The sequence below is a fragment of the Peromyscus californicus genome, unplaced genomic scaffold (genome assembly GCF_007827085.1).
Source record: "Peromyscus californicus insignis strain IS unplaced genomic scaffold, ASM782708v3 Scaffold_14__1_contigs__length_90479793_seg_2, whole genome shotgun sequence".
NCBI lineage: Eukaryota > Metazoa > Chordata > Mammalia > Rodentia > Cricetidae > Peromyscus > Peromyscus californicus.
This window is the reverse complement of record NW_026294436.1, coordinates 38,492,727-38,510,226: the sequence shown is the minus strand read 5'-3', so window position 1 is coordinate 38,510,226 and position 17,500 is coordinate 38,492,727. Positions and strand designations below refer to the sequence as shown.

The following is a 17,500-nucleotide window of genomic DNA, read 5'->3' as shown; positions in this document are numbered from 1 at the left end:
ATGTGTACATGAGTGCAGGTACCCACTTAGGTCAGCAGAGGTCATTGGATCCCCTGAAGCTAGTCAGAGGTCCTTGTGAACGTCTGATGTGGATGCTGAGGACTGAACTTGGGTCCTCTACGGGAGCAGCAAGCGCTGTTAACCGCTGAGCCATCTCTCCAACCCTGACCTTGAACTCTCGGTCTCTTGCCTCCACCTCCCAAATGCTGGGAGTCTAGGTGTGTGCCACCAAACCCAGTTTTCTGCAACCCTGGGGGATCGGACCCAGGGTTTCGTGCATGCTAGGCCAGTGATCTACCCTCTGCGCTACATCCGCAGCCCTGGTTTGTGTTATTTGCTAATGAACTAGGGAGCGAAGGGAAATGCAGTGACCTTTGGGTGTCACACACCTGTCAGTCTGAAGAACTAAGTGTTCTGCAGCAGCCTTGCTATCACTGACATTTCGCTGCCTCTGCATTCCACTGGGCTCTCACCCAGCTGGCTAACTAAAGCCTCTTTGTGGTGCTGCAGTACTCTAATCTGTGGTGACCAGGGTCGTGGAATGCCAGGCTCAGCCCCTGCCACATGCACCTGTTCCCGAGGGTACTGTCCTGGGGGCCTGCGATTAATGCTTGTGTTACTTAGGGTTTTGTGGCTGTGAAGAGACACCGTGACCATGGCAACTCTTGTAAAGGAAAACATTTAATTGGGGCTGGCTTACAGTTCAGAGGTTGAGTCCATTATGTTCATGGTGGGAAGCAGGGTGGCGTACAGGCAGACACGGTGATGGAGAAGGAGCTGAGAGTTCTACATCTGGATCCTCAGGCAGTAGGAAGAGACTGAGACACACCGGGCCTGGCTTGAGCATCTGAGACCTCAAAGCCCACCCTCAGGAACACACTTCCTCCAACAAAACCACATCTACTCCAAAAGGCCACACACCTTATTATTTATTTACTTATTTAGTTACTTATCCATTTATTTATTTATTTATTATTTTAGACAAAAAAGGGGAAATGTGGTGATATATTATGTACCCTAATAAAATTTGCCTAAAGATCAGAGAAACAAAGGAACAAGCCACTAACATCTTACCTCTAGGACTCCTCAGCCTGAAAAGGCCTTTTCTGTCTCCTCACGCCTTATATACCTTTCTCTGCCCGGCCATCACTTCCTGGGACTAAAGGCGTGTGTGCTTCCCAAGCAAAGGCCTGAGATCTCAAGTGCTGGAATTAAAGGCATTTGATTCCCAAGTACTGGGATTAAAGGTGTGTGCCACCACTCTCTGGCTCTGTTTCCCTCCTAGACTGAGTCAATCTCATATAGTCCAGGGTGGCTTTGAATTTACAGAGATCCCGAGGGAGGGATCTCTGCTTCCAGAGTGCTAGGATTAAAGGTGTGTGCCACTGCTGCCTGGCCTCTGTGTTTAATCTAGTGGCCTTTCCTGTCTCTCTGATCTTCAGGTAGATTTTATTAGGGCACACAATATATCGCCACAGTGCATCTGCCAGGTTCTTCTATCTGGAGCCTTAGACCTCTCTCCCTGGTCCTGCTGCCAACCGGTAACGATCTGGGGCGACCACACGTTCCTTTGTTCTTTCCCAGGTGCCCGCTGTGAGCTCTGTGCCGACGGCTACTTCGGGGATCCCTTTGGGGAACGTGGCCCAGTCAGGCCTTGTCAGCGCTGCCAATGCAACAACAATGTGGACCCCAGCGCCACTGGGAACTGTGACCGGTTGACAGGCAGGTGTTTGAAATGCATCTACAACACAGCCGGTGTCTACTGTGACCAGTGCAAAGCAGGTTACTTCGGGGACCCGCTGGCTCCCAACCCAGCAGACAAGTGTCGAGGTAGGACTGTACCCCTATACAAATTATGCACCCATATTGCTTTTTCTGTGTGTGTGTGTGTGTGTGTGTGTGTGCGCGCGTGTGCGCACGCGCACATATGTAAACACATATGCGCTTGCTAGAGTGTATATATGGACGAAAAGGCAGAGGCAAAGAGAACTAATATCGTGATGCAAATAGTTCCCCTGACCAGTCTGCACCTGCCAGAAGCCTTAAGACCAGCCTCCCCTGCACCAGACTCTGGAAACAGTACTGAAGACTCTCAAATGGTTAAACCTGGGTGGGAGAGGGAAGAAAAGGTCAGGTTTACATTCCTGAGCGGAAAGAGCAGATAAAGTGGGGCCACATCCTATGCCCAACCCCAAGGCAGGTAGGCAGAAAAGAAGCTGCCAGACCTGTCACCGGAGAGCAATAAATGACTCACAACTGAGCCTGAACAAACCAAAGTGGGGAGGGGGGCAGGTTGTAAAGCAGTTTAAGAGACCCTCTCCGGAAGTCAGTGTGACTGTGTACAGAAGGCAACCACTAAGGAAACTCAGCTTCAAAGCCGCCGACGCAGGGGGCTGTAAGGGCTGCTTCAGATCAAAGCATGAGTGTGCAGGTGCATCGCTCAGCTCAGGGTTTCTCTCAAGCCTTCACAGGTGTTAAGGGTTCAGAGCCACGGTCTGCCCTTAAACATGGATGCTCACATGATGACTCTGGTGTCTGGCACTTAGAAGTGTCCCTGTTATCAGGTCCTAACACCGGAGTGTCTACCTGGGGATGCTCCTGTGACCAGATGTAGGGCATCATGCCTATAATCCCAACACTCATGAGGCTAAGGCCGGACAGTCCCGAGTTAGAGGCTAGCCTGAGCTACTGAGCAAGACCTTGTTTGGCTTTTATTTTAAAAGTAAACACAAGGGTGCATAAATTAAAACTCTTTCCTTGGTTTAGATTTCATTAGGCTGAATACTTTTTCACTGGGCTGTCTAGGACTTGCCATTGGCCTGCAGTTTGCACCTCAGTACTAAAGGGGCGATGATGAATAAGTCCTGGCTCCTGGGGAGTTCATATGCTGAAAAAGGAAGAGGCATGGAAAATATGTGCAAGTAATACAGAACACTCAGCTCCGAGAGCAGCCCGTGATCTTTAGAGTAGCATCTCACTTACCGGTATATCCTTGCCGCCTAAACAAAGCCCGGCACACAGTAGGGCTGCTGCCTCCTCTGGCCTTTCCTGCAGTGGGAGGAAAGGAATGTTGGCTTTTCTGAGCTCTCCTGGTAGCTTCCCGTCTATTTGTTCTAGGACCTGAGCAAATTATTCAACCTCTTCTGAGCTCACATTCCTCATCTGTAAAACAGAGGGCAGTGTTTACATTTGGCTCAAAATAGGCCCTAAAAAAATGCACTTTATAAGCAAAATCAGGGTGCCAGCAAAGTACCCAGTAGGCTTTTGGTTCAATGGGAGAAGATGAGGACCATCCCGGTGCCTCTTCACTCACACACACAGATCCCACGTGCGATTCCTCCAGCTTGCTTGTATAAGAATGTGCTTGAGGCCACAGCCAAGGATAGATGTGACACTCTGAGTGACAGGGGCAGGGCACCTGTTCTGTTCCCTTGCCACAGCTCCTTTTCTGGGATGGAAATGTACCATTTATCTGCCTCTTATCTCTCAGCCTGCAACTGCAACCCCCTGGGCTCGGCGCCTGGAGAGTGTCGAAGTGATGGCAGCTGCATTTGCAAGCCAGGCTTTGGAGGCCTTAACTGTGAGCACGCAGCACTAACGAGTTGTCCTGCTTGTTATGATCAAGTAAAGATTCAGGTAGGCCTGCTTCTCCTTCCCAGCCCCAGGCAGTCGGAGTCTGATGGCTCTGTGCCCTGGTTCTGTCACACATGTGAAACCCCCAAACTTCCTGGGGATTGGTATTGATGTTGTTATCTTAAAAAAAAATTATGCTATGGGTGGTGAGATGGCTCAGTGGATAGAGGCAAACCTGACAACCCCGAGTTCCATCCCCAGAACCCACGTAAAGATGGACGGAGTAAATCAACTCCCTCCTGGACATTGTCCTCACACTGGTATGCAAACACACACACACACACACACACACACACACACACACACACACACACACACACTAAATACAGTAAAACAAGTTTAAATTACATTAAAAGGTATTGTATATAATGATTTTACAGTAAGTTTACATTCTCATCTGTGCTAATTTCAACAACTTCCGCCAAATCCAGTCTCACGTGATACTCATGACAACTTAGTGGACCTGGAGGGAAAAGTATTCTGGATTCAGTTTTCAAGGGTTACCGTCTGAAAATACTTGTGATTTTTCAAAGTGGCACGGCCACATGGAACTAGGAATGCCACTCATGTCCCCCCAGAGTCTGAGTCCAGGGCTCTTTCCACATGTCCTGGTTAGGTTTTTTTTTTTTTTTGTCAACTTGAGACAAACTGGAGTCCCCTGGAATGAGGACCCTCAGCTGAGAAAATGCCTATCCGATTGCCTCGAGGCGAGTCTGTGGGACATTTTTTTAATTAATGATTGATGTGGGAGGGCCCAGCCCACTCTGAGTGGTGCCAGCTCTGAGCAAATGGTTCTGGGCTGTATAAGGAAGCAGGCTAAGCAAGGCCTGGAGAGCAAGCCAGTAAGCAGTGTTCCTCCACAGCTTCTGCTCCAGTTCCTGCCTGGAATCCCTCCTCTGACTTCCCTTTATTATGGACTGTAAGCAACAAGATGAAATAACCTTCTCCTCTCCAGGTTGCTTTTGGTCATATTTATCATAGCAACAGAAAGCAAAAGGAGACACCACTGCAATGTGCTACTTTCCAGCTGGGTTCCCTCCAACTCCAAGACATGTCCTTTTTTTTTTTTGGTTTTTTGAGACAGGGTTTCTCTGTGTAGCTTTGCGCCTTTCCTGGAACTCACTTGGTAGCCCAGGCTGGCCTCGAACTCACAGAGATCCACCTGGCTCTGCCTCCCGAGTGCTGGGATTAAAGGCGTGCGCCACCACCGCCCGGCAAGACATAAAACAAGTTCCAGAGCAGATCATGGTGACTCACGTTTATAATCCCAGCATGCAGGAGACTGAGACTATTGCCCAGAGTTTCAGGCAATCCTGGGCTAACTAGTAAGTTTCAGACCAGCCTGGTCTACAGATGAGACCCTGTATCAAAAAGTAAAATGGGGGTTGGGGATTTAGCTCAGTGGTAGTGCGCTTGCCTAGCAAGCACAAGGCCCTGGGTTCGGTCCTCAGCTCCAGAAAATTAAAAAACAAAACAAAAACAAAAAAAAAAAATGAAATTAAAATGTAAACTTCAAAGATAAATGAACTTGATATTGTTAATCACTACTAATAATTTTCTAGAGGGAACGATTTTAAATTATTTTTTAAATATTTTTTCCAAATGTATATGGGTATATTGCCTGCATGTATGTCTGTACACCTCATGTGTGCCTGGTGCTCACAGAGAACCAAAGAAAGCATTGGATCCTTTAGAACTGGAGTTACAGATGGCTATGAGCCACCATGAGGGATTGGGAACTGAACCCAGGTCCTCTTCCAAAGCAACACGTGGTCTTAACCACAGAGTCATCTCTGCATCCCTTAATTACATCCTTCAATCTGTTCTTTGTTTGTTTGTTTACATTTAGCTATTTACTAGCCTGCAGAAAGCTAGTTTGAGGGTCTCATGTAGCCCAGGCTGGCCTCAGACTCACTATGGAATCTGAGGATGTCACTTTGAGCCCATGGTCCTCTTGCTTCTGTAGCCCAAGTGCTCGGATTACAGTGTTCCACCACCTCTTGCTAAAAACTATATATTTCATTTTCGCTTGGTGTAGTAGTAAGAACTGAACCTCATGTCTGCTGGGCAAGCACTCTGACACTGGCCTATATCTCTTCAGCCCTCAATAGCCTTCTCTAAACATTTCCCGGTGCCAGGCTCTGTTCAGCCCTTATAAACACTAACTCATTCAGCACACAAAAGAACCATACAGACAGTATTCTTTTTATTACCCCCATTTTATTGATAAGAAAATGACTGGCCAAGGTCACTGGCTAGAGTAGTGGGTCAGGATCCAAACTCAGTAGGTCTAGTTCAAGAGTCTAAATTTCAACCACCATAACAAATCATGTCTAGCTGTTGGCCCCTGGATACCTGCTGCAGCTCTGGGGATGAACTCTGCTCCTCATCCTGTTTTCTGATTCCTTTTCTGTGTGTTTTCAGATGGGCCAGTTTACCCAGCAGCTCCAGAGCCTGGAGGCCCTGGTTTCTAAGGCTCAGAGCGGTGGTGGCGGTACAGTCCCCAGTGGAGAGCTGGAAGGCAGGCTGCAGCAGGCTGAGCAGGCCCTTCGGGACATTCTGAGAGAAGCCCAGATGTCAGAAGGTGAGGAAGCCCAACTCTCTATCAGCTAGGAGGCTAGAGATTCATGCCCTAGGAAGAACTGTGACGCTAGGTCACAGACTCTGTTGTGGCCGTCAGCTCTGTGCTGTCTGCATCCAGCCTTTGCTGGGGTGGAAGCACTGTCTGGGACATCCTCCTGGTATCTGAATGACAGGCGAAAGAACTGCCACAACCCTCCGCCCCTGGCATTCTTCTCATTAGCTCTAAGTCAGTCGGTCGGCCTTGTGGGTTGACTCAGTCTATCTGCAGCAGCCTTCTTCTTCCTCTGTGTACAGCCGCCAAGAGAACCCTCAGTCTCCAGCTGGCCAAGGCAAGGAGCCAAGAGAACAGCTATCGGAACCGCCTGGATGACCTCAAGATGACTGTGGACAGGGTTCGGGCCCTGGGCAGTCAGTATCAGAACCGAGCTCAGGATATGAGCAGGCTCATCTCTCAGATGCATCTGAGCCTGGCAGAAAGTGAAGCTTCCCTGCAAAACACTGTATGTTTGGCTGGTTAGGGTGTTTTTCTTGTGTTTATCTGGTTAGGGTATTCATTGCTGCCATGTTGGGGGTGGCCCCATGGGTCTCACTGACTTACTCTCTGTCCCTAGATTTCTTGATCTACCTGGCAGGAAGCTGGGCTTCTTTGTAACAGATCTATCTATCTATCTATCTATCTATCTATCTATCTATCTATCTATCTATCTACCTACCTATCATCTATCTATCTATCTATCTGTCTGTCTATCATCTATCTATCTTCTATTATCTATCACTTTCTATCTATCTATAATCTATCTATCACCTATCTATCATCTATCTATCTATCTATCTATCTATCTATCTATCTATCTATCATCTATCACTTTCTATCTATCTATAATCTATCTATCACCTATCTATCTATCTATCTATCTATCTATCTATCTATCTATCTATCTATCATCTATCCATCCATCCATCCATCCATCCATCCATCCATCCATCCATCCACCCCTTGTGCCCTTTGCGGCTTGCAATTTCCCACAGAACTGCATTACACACCCCTCCGTAGTTGACTTCTTTCTAGCCACACTTACACAATAGACATAACCCTGCCTTTCCTCTTTCCTTTCTGTAGAATTTAGTCTGGTTCATGGTTGTATTCTCAACCCCTAGTGCAGTATGTGGCTGTTGTATTTGTTTGCTGCCTAAGTACAGAAAAAAAAAAAAAGATAAAGAAATGAGTTAACGAGTGAGTAAAAAACGGGAAGAAGAAAGGAAGGAAGCAGAAGGGTGGGAAGGAAAGAGTCTGATTGGGCCTGAGGATGAAAGAGTGGACGGGACCTGTATGATCAGCACCAACTCCCTGTGTAGTTCGGGGTGCGATAGGAGAGGGTCATATGATCGAGACCCTTATGTTTATGGTGTAACTGGGCCTAGGGGGAGGAATGCCTCTGAGCCCAGCACTCAGGAGGCCCAGGCAGGAGAATAGCAAGTTCAAGGTCAGTCTCCTCTAGACAGTGAGCTCCTGGCTCAAAGCCAAACCAAATAAACGCCAAGGGTGATAGAAAGTAACGAGTAGGGATGAGTACAGGAAAGTGGGCTGAGTTTGGGGGAGGCAGGAGGACCAGGAGATCAAGGTCAGCCTCCGCTAGCGTTTAAGGTCAGCTTGGGGTGTACGAAAACTGGATTCAAAACCAACAGCAACGGATTAAATAAAAAAGGAAACTGAAGGATAATCAGATAGTATAATGAAAAAAAAAAATCACATCAATATTGTTTTGATTCCCCCATCTGTAAATGTTTATTGTAGAAAATCAATAAAAACCTCCTATGATCCAATTACCACTAAATAACTATTGTCCAAACTTGGTGTACTGGTCTGGGAAGATGGCTCAGGAAGCAAGTGTTTGTGGTGACAGTGTAGAGACCTGAGTTCAGTCCCCAGAACCCAGTAAGAGCCAGTTGTGGCGGTACACTGTCACCTCAGTGCTGGGAAGGGGGCAGGGACAGGAGGACCCCAGAGACTCACTGGACAGCCAGTCCAACCCAGATGGTACGTTCCCAGTGTCTCAAAAAAATAAGATAGAGAGTAAAAAAGAAAGATCCAAGATCAACCCTGGCCTTTACACACACACACACACACACACACACACACACACACACCTTGATATATGTGTGTATGTGTATTTTTTGAGGCAGGATCTACTATGTAGCCCAAGCTAGCCTCAACATCACAACCTTCCTGCTTCTGCCCCCAAAGCATTACAAGTGTCCACCACCAAGTCAGAGAAAAAAATATACTTTTAGATGAATCTGTATTTTGCATAGACTTCTTTCAAAATTGAATAGCTGCTTTGTTCTTGCCCATGCACACTTTTTTATGAGTGCTCATGCTGACTACCTTTGGTGTGTGTCAGGGTATGGGTTCCTCTGTGGCCAGTGAGAAATCCTTTCGGCACTTCTGTTGAGGCTCCAGAGTCAAATGCAAAACCGTAACCGATTTTCTTTTTTCCCATAGAACATCCATTCCTCAGAGCACTTTGTGGGGCCAAATGGCTTTAAAAGTCTGGCTCAGGAGGCCACAAGATTGGCAGACAGGTAAGCAGCTGTATTCGGTACCCCTGCTCCAGGCTACCTCTGCAATTCGAGACTATGGAACATTCAGGACTCAAACACTAGATTTGCCCCCTCCAGGCGCCTCCTCCCCTGCCTGGAAGCTGGTTCTGAGCCTCTTAGCTTTCAGGGTATGGCAGGGGACAGTCCACAGGATTTGGCAGGAGCTGGTGGAAGTATTCCTTTCCCAGCTTTCTTCATGACTCACAGATAGCTTTAGGACATGCTAGATGTGAGTCTTCTGGCCATGTGAAATGAATCAGCCGCTGGAAACGGGTGTTTGCAGCTTTTAGGGACTCCTCAACTCCCACACCAGGCCTGAGAACAAGTAGCAACAAGTTGTTTGCTTACTTGTGAGGGCCAAGGGTACAAAGGGACCTTCCCCCTGGAAACCAGCTCTGCAGGGCTCCATGGGCTACAGGCAGCTCCCTTGGTCCTGACTCCTTCACACTATAAATCCTCCCACGCTCAAAAGCTCTGTTAGGCAAGGTGGCAGGCTCTGTTTATCTCGAGTGGAATTCAGTCCACAGAGGGGCTGCCTTCTGATTTTGTAGCACGAGCTGCCTCCTGAGCCCTGGTTTTTTATTGTTTTGACGCTACTTTCTAGCGCCAGGAGGTGGGATGTTTCTAGGAGACTTTGATTGACAGATGTTGCTCCTTTAGTTGCAGGCCCACTCTAAAGTTCCAGCACGATTTAGGGAGGTGGACTCTGGGTGGGTCAGCCCGTGGGGGTTCTGCTTTCGGGAAAACAGCTTATAGACACAATGGTCTGTCACCCTGAGCCTATTCCCATCTACTCTCTCCATACCTTCTCTGAGTAAGGCATAAATGGAAGCGGCCACCAAAGGGCGGCGACATGAGGCTGATTCTCCAGAACACTTGCCTCTCATAGTTCCTCTGATTCCATGCATTCAAATCAGTTCTGTTTGGCTTTTACAGGCAAGCCAGTTCCTTTATTCTTTTCTGTGTCTTCAAGAACGACTTCCGTTACTAACCTATGCCGATTTTTCGATGAAAACCCTAATTCTTTATCTTTAATGTCTTCAGCCACGTTGAGGCAGCTAACACAATGAGGCAACTAGCAAGGGAAACTGAGGACTATTCCCAACAAGCGCTGTCATTGGCCCGCGAGGCTCAGCGTGGAGGAGGTGGAGGAGGTGGCATCCTGGACAGCTCCATGGTACAAGGCCTTATGGGAAAGTATGTTCAACTGGTCTTCATCTGGGTGGGCCATGAAAGCTGAATCCTCCCAGGGTATAATGCAGACCACTTGAGAAGCACCACATCTCTTTGAAACTATTCATTAATAATAATAATAATAGTAATGATAATAACAACGAGATCTGTGTGGAGCCACAATTGTGGGCTTCTGTTCTGCAGGATGGGGTTTGTGAAAGTTGTCAAGAATAAGGCTTACTTTAAGAGATACTTTTTGAGATTTAGAAGGCGGGGAGAGGGTAAAACTGACTACTATGCTGGGAAATGATTGGTGATCCAGAGCAAAAATAAGTAGAACACACTCCAATACAGGATGATAGTTCGTGTAACTAACAGAAATCTCATCTGTCAGATCGCGTGTCCATCCCCTCCTGGAGGGGACATGATAGTCTGCACAGCATATGCACATGAACTACCAAAACACAGTGTGAAAGTTGGCCTGCCAGATTATGCCACAGCCTGTTGGACTGGCCCATGGGTTGTCTCAATAGGATTGACATGGACAAGATGCCATGGGCTGGAGATGAATACAATGTGGAAAGCATTGATGGTCAGCCTGGTGCTTTCACTCGCTATTTGAATGCAGGTCTTGCCCAAACTACAACTGGCAATAAAGTTTTGGCGTCCTGAAGGGAGCCATGGATGGAGGCTTGTCTATCCTTTATAGTACCTAACGATTCCCTGGTTATGATTCTGAAAGCATGGAGTTCAACGCAGAAGTCCATCAGAGGCCCAGCATGGGTCAGAGTATTGCAGACTACATGCATACTTAATGGAGGAAGATAAAGATGCTTATAAGAAACCATTCTCTCAGTACATGAAGAACGATGTAACTCCAGACATGGAGGAGGTGCATAAGAAAGCTCCTTATGCTGCTATCCAAGAGGATCCGGTCTGTGAGAAGAAGTCCATGAGAGGACTTAAGAAGAAGAGAAGGAAGCAGGGCAGTGGTGGCGCACACCTTTAATCTCAGCACTCAGAGGCAGAGGCAGGCAGATATTTGAGTTCAAGACCAGCCTGGTCTACAGATCGAGTTCCAGGACAGTCAGGGCTACACAGAGAAACCCTGTGTTGAAAAACAAAACAAAAGAAAATGAAGAAGAGGAGGAGGAGGAGAGGGAGGAGGTGGTGGTGGTGGTACCGTACCAAAATGTCCCTTGCCTGGAAGATGCCTGGTAGAAAGATCGGGTTGCTCAAAAGAAGGCAAGCTTCCTCAGAGCTCAGGGATGAGCTACTGAGAGCTAAAGCAATTTCCTATGAAGATTTTTTTTTCATAAAGACAATAAACATATTGACCAAGCCAAAAAATAATAATAAAGGGGGCAAGAGAATGAGTATTACTTCGGGGAAAGTAAATATTTTTAGGACTGGGAAAAGAAAGGTTATGATATCTAAGGAAAATTGAAGTTCTGACTGAGACATGACAATACCCTCTGGTCTATGAAGGTATATATAAACCCATCTGACAGGGCTGGCAACAGAAAAATAACATTTATATTATCAGCTATTGGGAAGCTTGAGCTGAGTTTTTCTGCCCAAACCTATGTAAGTCATGAGGGTTATATTTAGATTGTAGAGTCATGTATCTAACATACAGCCTAGCTTGTTTATCGTGCCTAGTCTAAACACACACACACACACACACACACACACACACACACACACACACACACACACACACACGAAAAGGAAGAGGAGGGACAGTGAGTGTGAGTCACCTTAACTGGCTTGTAACTCACAATGTAGACCAGGCTGGCCTTGAACTCACAGAGATCTACTTGTCTCTGCCTCCTGAATGCTTTGATCACCATGCCTGGCCCAACTACATATTTTTAAAACAACAGGATAAGTTTTTGCTTTTTTACAAAGAGTGTGCTCTACCACGTGTGGCTGTGCATACCTTCAGTCTTAGTTGTTGGAGACGGAGGCAGGAGGACTTCAGTAAGTTTCAGGCCAGCCAAGGCTCTATGACTTCCTGCCTCCAATAAGAAAAGAAGTAAGTTCTCAAGGTTCCCTCCTCCATTATTAATATTATTACTATTACTATGATTATTATTATTATTGACTATCTACTTTTCCTGCCTACAGATTAGAAAAAACCAAGTCCCTGGCCCAGCAGCTGTCAAGGGAAGGCACCCAGGCTGATATTGACGCAGATAGGTCTTATCAACACAGCCTCCGGCTCCTGGATTCAGCATCTCAGCTTCAGGGAATCCATGATCTGTCCTTTCAGGTGAGGCTACTGATCCTGTGTGCGTGACCCACAGACAAACAGCCGTGAAATCCCTTTCTTCTCTAGGGGTTTCATGAGATTGTTCAACCATTCATCTTCTTCTCCATACTGACTGTGTTAGCGTCACGTGACAGCATCACAGCACTACAGTGCACTAGCTGGGGCAACGGACTTATTAGGAGAAAGGGTTTCTTCCGCTGACTGTTTCAGACATTTAAAGGGATAGTGCCTGCAAGGGTGTCAGAAGGCCCTCTCCAAAGGACAGAGGAAAAGATAAGCAAGTGTGCACAGCCCCTTTTGAGGACCTCCTATTACCCCCAGAAAGGCTTCACATAACCCCACTAGCACCCTGTGTCAACCAGATGCTTAATGTGTGGGTGATGACTCCTGTTTAAACCGTAGCATCAACTTTTTGCTTTGTACTTAAAAAAAAAAAAAAGTGTAGATGCTTCTCATTATCTATTTTCTGTTCTTGACTTCAGTCCTAGACCACAAAAGGGAAAGGGACTCGATGTTTGATCTTGAACCTGTTAGTAGAGAAAAGTTTTATATTTCCTCCCCAGTTCTGAGGACCCTCAAATTGAAGCCAGTGGGCAATTATTATGGAGTTGGATACATTCCTCTATACTGCTAGCAACAAGACTTTTTTGCTGTCAAAAGGTTTGCTTTTTTTCTACATCAGTCTTAGCTATTGCAAACCTCCTTGGATTAAGTTCATCTGCACACTTAGAGCTAACATCACTCACAGTGATCCCCATAGAGATATGTTTTGGGAATAGACAAAGCAATTGTTTAAAAAATTAAAGAGCAGAGACAAAACTTACTGTATTCTTGGGAGACCGACTGACTGTCTTTTTTTTTTTTTTTTTTTTTTTTTTTTTGGCACCCTGTCTCATTTCTGGTTGGCTTTGGGCTTTTGGGGTAATGTCTGCTTTCTTGGCTAAAGGCCGGGACTACTATCAAATGGTGACATTGGGTCCCAAAGCTAGCGTGGTAACTTGTGTGCAGTCAGACTCAGTCAGATCTTTGTGCCCACAGGTAGAAGCAAAGAGGATCAGACAAAAAGCCGATTCTCTCTCCAACCTGGTAACAGGACAAATGGACGCCTTCACGCGTGTGCGAAACAATCTGGGGACCTGGGAAAAAGAGACACAGCAGCTTTTACAGACTGGGAAGGACAGGAGACAGGTACGCTCTGTGAACCCATTCACTCAGTCAGTAAGCATGTACTAGATGCCATCTGTGTGAGTCAAATGGTCAGGGCCTCTACCAGAAACCCTTTGAAGGTCATGGTGCCCCTGGTTACGGAGTGAGGAGCTGAGGTCGGTGTCCTGATGGAATTCGCCTCACCCACTGAGTCAGCATTTGAGCCCTGGAAGAGGACCCAGGCCTTCCATGTCTCGTTTTGGTCCAAGTCTGTCTACTATCTTGGTTTCAAGAAGTATCTAGTGTTTAAAATTACGATTTGCAAAATTATTCCCACCCCTGATGCTGGGTAAGAGTTGGAGACGCTGCTCTAAGAGGCGTATATTGTTGACTTACAAAGTTTGTCCTTGCTTAGATCGTGGAGGGCTTTGCTCTAGCACCCTTAGACTGTGGTGAGTCACAGCACTCTGTTGTCACGGAGAGACTGTGTCAGGGTGATTTTGCTAGCAGGAATGCACTTATTCTAATCTTGTCCTATTTACAGACATCAGACCAGCTGCTTTCCCGTGCCAACCTTGCTAAAAGCAGAGCCCAAGAAGCACTGAGTACGGGCAATGCCACTTTTTATGAAGTTGAGAATATCCTGAAGAACCTCAGAGGTTAGTGCCATGTGATCCAGGTTGGCGTTTTTAAAGGTACATTTATGATTCATTTAAATCCTCATTTCTCTCCTTAAGTGGTGGGTGTATTGGTTATTAATAGATTCTTAGTCACCCTCTTTCTAAGGTAAGGATGTTCTCATTAATACTTGATGTAGGTAATGGAAGTGATTCACCTTATGTATCTGAAGTCCTGAGTTCTGATCCTCATTGAGCCCTATGAAGAGGTCAAGCTCTCTATGTGACCATAAGCAAGTCACACAGCCTTTTTGGATTTCTTTGTCTTCCTTAAGGGGAACAGGAGATCTCTAAGGTCCTCCACATCCAATATGTCACTATTGAGTTGGTATTTTCCTTTTCTTGGGTGGCCTGGTCGGTTCCAATATGGTTGCTCTGGGGTAGTGACATGTGGCTCTCAGGGAATTTGGGGTGTTCCCTGAAGACATTTGGCTAAAATTGCAGCATTATTCACTAGCAAACAAAAGAGAAACATCTCAAGACTTGGGATTCTCTTCTGTATCCACTGTGACCACCCCAACTCTGTGACCATACTCAGCTCTGTGACCATACTCAGCTCTGTCACCACACCCCAACTCTGTGACCATACCCAACTCTGTCACCACACCCCAACTCTGTGACCATACCCAACTCTGTCACCACACCCCAACTCTGTGACCATACCCAACTCTGTCACCACACCCCAACTCTGTGACCATACCCAACTCTGTCACCACACCCCAACTCTGTGACCATACCCAACTCTGTCACCACACCCCAACTCTGTGACCATACCCAACTCTGTCACCACACCCCAGCTCTGTGACCATACCCAACTCTGTCACCACACCCCAGCTCTGTGACCATACCCAACTCTGTCACCACACCCCAGCTCTGGTCATTGGCCTTGGGCTTCGGGGATTCACCTGCTCGGTGTTGAGTTTGGGTGTTGATGTCCTGTGTAGTGGTGGAGACCCAGGACAGTGGCTCCACAATGGCTCTTTTGAGTTTCTTTCTCTGGGGAAAGAGAGTAATCCCAGCCACATCTCACATCTCCACCCCTAGGCAGTAATTATCCCCTTTCAGGAGTTTTTCCCCAAAACTTCAGGCTCTCCCATTCAGTTGTAACTTACAGTCTTTGTCTCTGTGGCAATAGTTTTTTTCTTCATTTCAGAGTTTGATCTGCAGGTTGAAGACAGAAAAGCAGAGGCTGAAGAGGCCATGAAGAGACTCTCCCATATTAGCCAGAAGGTTGCAGACGCCAGTGACAAGACCCAGCAAGCAGAAGCGGCCCTGGGGAGTGCCGCTGCCGATACCCAGAGGGCTAAGAAGGCAGCTGGGGAGGCCCTGGAGATCAGCAGCGAGATAGAACAGGTAAAGTAAAAATGGAGAGACAGGCTGTCACAGGCAGCGCCCCACACAGCGAGGCTCTGGAGAGAGAGAGCTTTAGCTCAGGCCGACCCCCATGGCTCAGAGTCCGAGATAATCCATAACAGCCCCACTCTGCGTGGTCGCCCTTCAGCTGGATGGATTCGATCACTGGCTCCCAGCTCATAGACCATATATTCAGCTCCCCCTTCGGACAGCACTGTGAGGAACCGTCCACAGTTGCTTACTGTGGAGCTTTCTAAGGCTGCTGTTAGAAAATACTTTGAAAAAAACAGAAAGGGCTTTCTCACCACTCTGGAGGCTAGGATGTGAAATTAGAGTCAGCGTGCCCCACTCCGGTACGGCTCCAGGGAGGGTTGTTCCTGTCCTCTTCCCAGCTTGCTTCTGGGGATGGAAGTCATCCTTGGTCTTCCTTGATCCCCAGCTCCATCAGTCCACTCCCTGCTGTGTGGTCCCGAGAGTCAGTCCTCGGTCATCTTTTCCCCCTCCCTTTCCTTCTTCCTTCTCTTTCTCCCCCCTCCTCCTCTTTCTCCCACCACCCTCTCCTTCCTCTCCTTCTTCTTCTTCTTCTTGAAGACATGGTCTCACTATGTAGCCCAGGCTGGCCACGGTGTTCATCTCTCAGTCTCTTCCTATAAGAAGACGTCAATCACACTGAATTAGGGCCCTCCACATGCACTCCAGTATAACTTGATTGTAGCTAAGCACACCTGTAACAGTTTTCAAGTAAGGCCATCTTCTGAGCGAGAGGGGCATGGAAAGGGAGAAAGACTCCACCCTGTCTTTGTTCACGCTGGGTAAGCTTTCTATGGATGAACACCATCCCTAGCCGTTAGGACTCCAACATCTGTTTTAGGGTGCTAAATTTAACTTGGAGCCATTGCCATCAGGATTTTGATTCTCCATATGAAATCCTGGAGCTCTAGAGCCTTCTGTGACCTTTATCTGAGCTCAGCCTCCTTACTTGACTGTGTCCTCCACTGAGCGTGATGGGTGCTAGGGACGAAGATAAGGAATCTGGTCCCTTCCTTGAAGGAGCACTTGTAAGTGGGTCATTGGCGTAGCCAGCTGCGCTATGCTTAGAGCCCATGTTACAAGCTACAGTGGAAAAATGCTTCTTGGCTGGAAGAGAGCTCTTACTTAAGCACAACTTCCAGAGAGCTTGTGCCACTCCAGAAAGCCCAGAGAGAGCTCTTGGTATCTAGACTATCTGACCTCAGTTTTAGACTGCTTGATAACCTACAAAGATAATTTCTAATAATTTCCCTTGAGGCCTATTTTATTCTGTTTGCTTGTTTGTTTGTTTTTCAAGACAGGGTTTCTCTGTGTAGCCCTGACTGTCCTGGAACTCACTCTCTAGACCAGGCTGGCCTTAAATTCAGAGATCCACATTCTTCTGCCTTCCAAGTGCTGAGGTGTATGTTACCACCACCACCCGCCCCCCCAGCTGTACCTTTCTTTATATAGCATCTAGCATGGAAGTGCCTGTCCTTGTTTAATTATAGCTTATTAATGAAAGGTATTGATGAGCTTTTTTCCTTGCAAAGACACAAATCCACCACTCTAGCTGATTCACAGTCTGCATTCCAAGCACAGCTGTCTTGGGGGAAATCCTTGTGAAGTTGTTTCAAAGACCAGAGCAGATCATGACAGAGTACCATACTTCTTGTCCTCTGGATTTTCTCAAATGCTTCCTGACTGTGTTCAAAACTTTCTAGGCATTGAACTGAAAGGGAGCCGTGTCTCTGCACAGACCCTCCTAGTCTCTAGAGAGTTAGCCTAGAACTAGCTCACTTGAGGCTCGGCCTGGGGAAGGGTGTGTTCCCAAGTCTGACTCTCTCCCATTGTTCATCTGACTGACTCCATCAGAGCCGGGCTGCAGCTGTATTTTTTCTACAACTGTCCTTGGGATGTTTTGAGCCTCACCCTCTCTCTCCTTCCGTCCCTGGCTCCTTGTATTCTCCCAGGAGATAGGGAGTCTGAACTTGGAAGCCAATGGGACAGCAGATGGGGCCTTGGCCATGGAAAAGGGACTGGCCACTCT

The 17,500-nt window shown here is 47.1% G+C and overlaps 1 protein-coding gene across 1 annotated transcript in view; it reads left to right on the top strand.

The window, feature by feature from the left end:
• The window catches only part of Lamc2 (laminin subunit gamma 2), a 67,837-nt gene that overhangs the window by 45,537 nt on the left and 4,800 nt on the right, over positions 1-17,500 (top strand). Inside the window, exons 11-21 of the mRNA XM_052737197.1 lie at positions 1,585-1,830; positions 3,491-3,636; positions 6,058-6,217; positions 6,511-6,716; positions 8,720-8,799; positions 9,862-10,014; positions 12,121-12,265; positions 13,304-13,453; positions 13,956-14,070; positions 15,242-15,441; positions 17,424-17,500. The exon at positions 17,424-17,500 is cut by the window's right edge and continues 82 nt beyond it. Of these exons, the coding sequence (XP_052593157.1) occupies positions 1,585-1,830; positions 3,491-3,636; positions 6,058-6,217; positions 6,511-6,716; positions 8,720-8,799; positions 9,862-10,014; positions 12,121-12,265; positions 13,304-13,453; positions 13,956-14,070; positions 15,242-15,441; positions 17,424-17,500 (1,678 nt within the window). The remainder of the gene's footprint in view (positions 1-1,584; positions 1,831-3,490; positions 3,637-6,057; positions 6,218-6,510; positions 6,717-8,719; positions 8,800-9,861; positions 10,015-12,120; positions 12,266-13,303; positions 13,454-13,955; positions 14,071-15,241; positions 15,442-17,423) is intronic.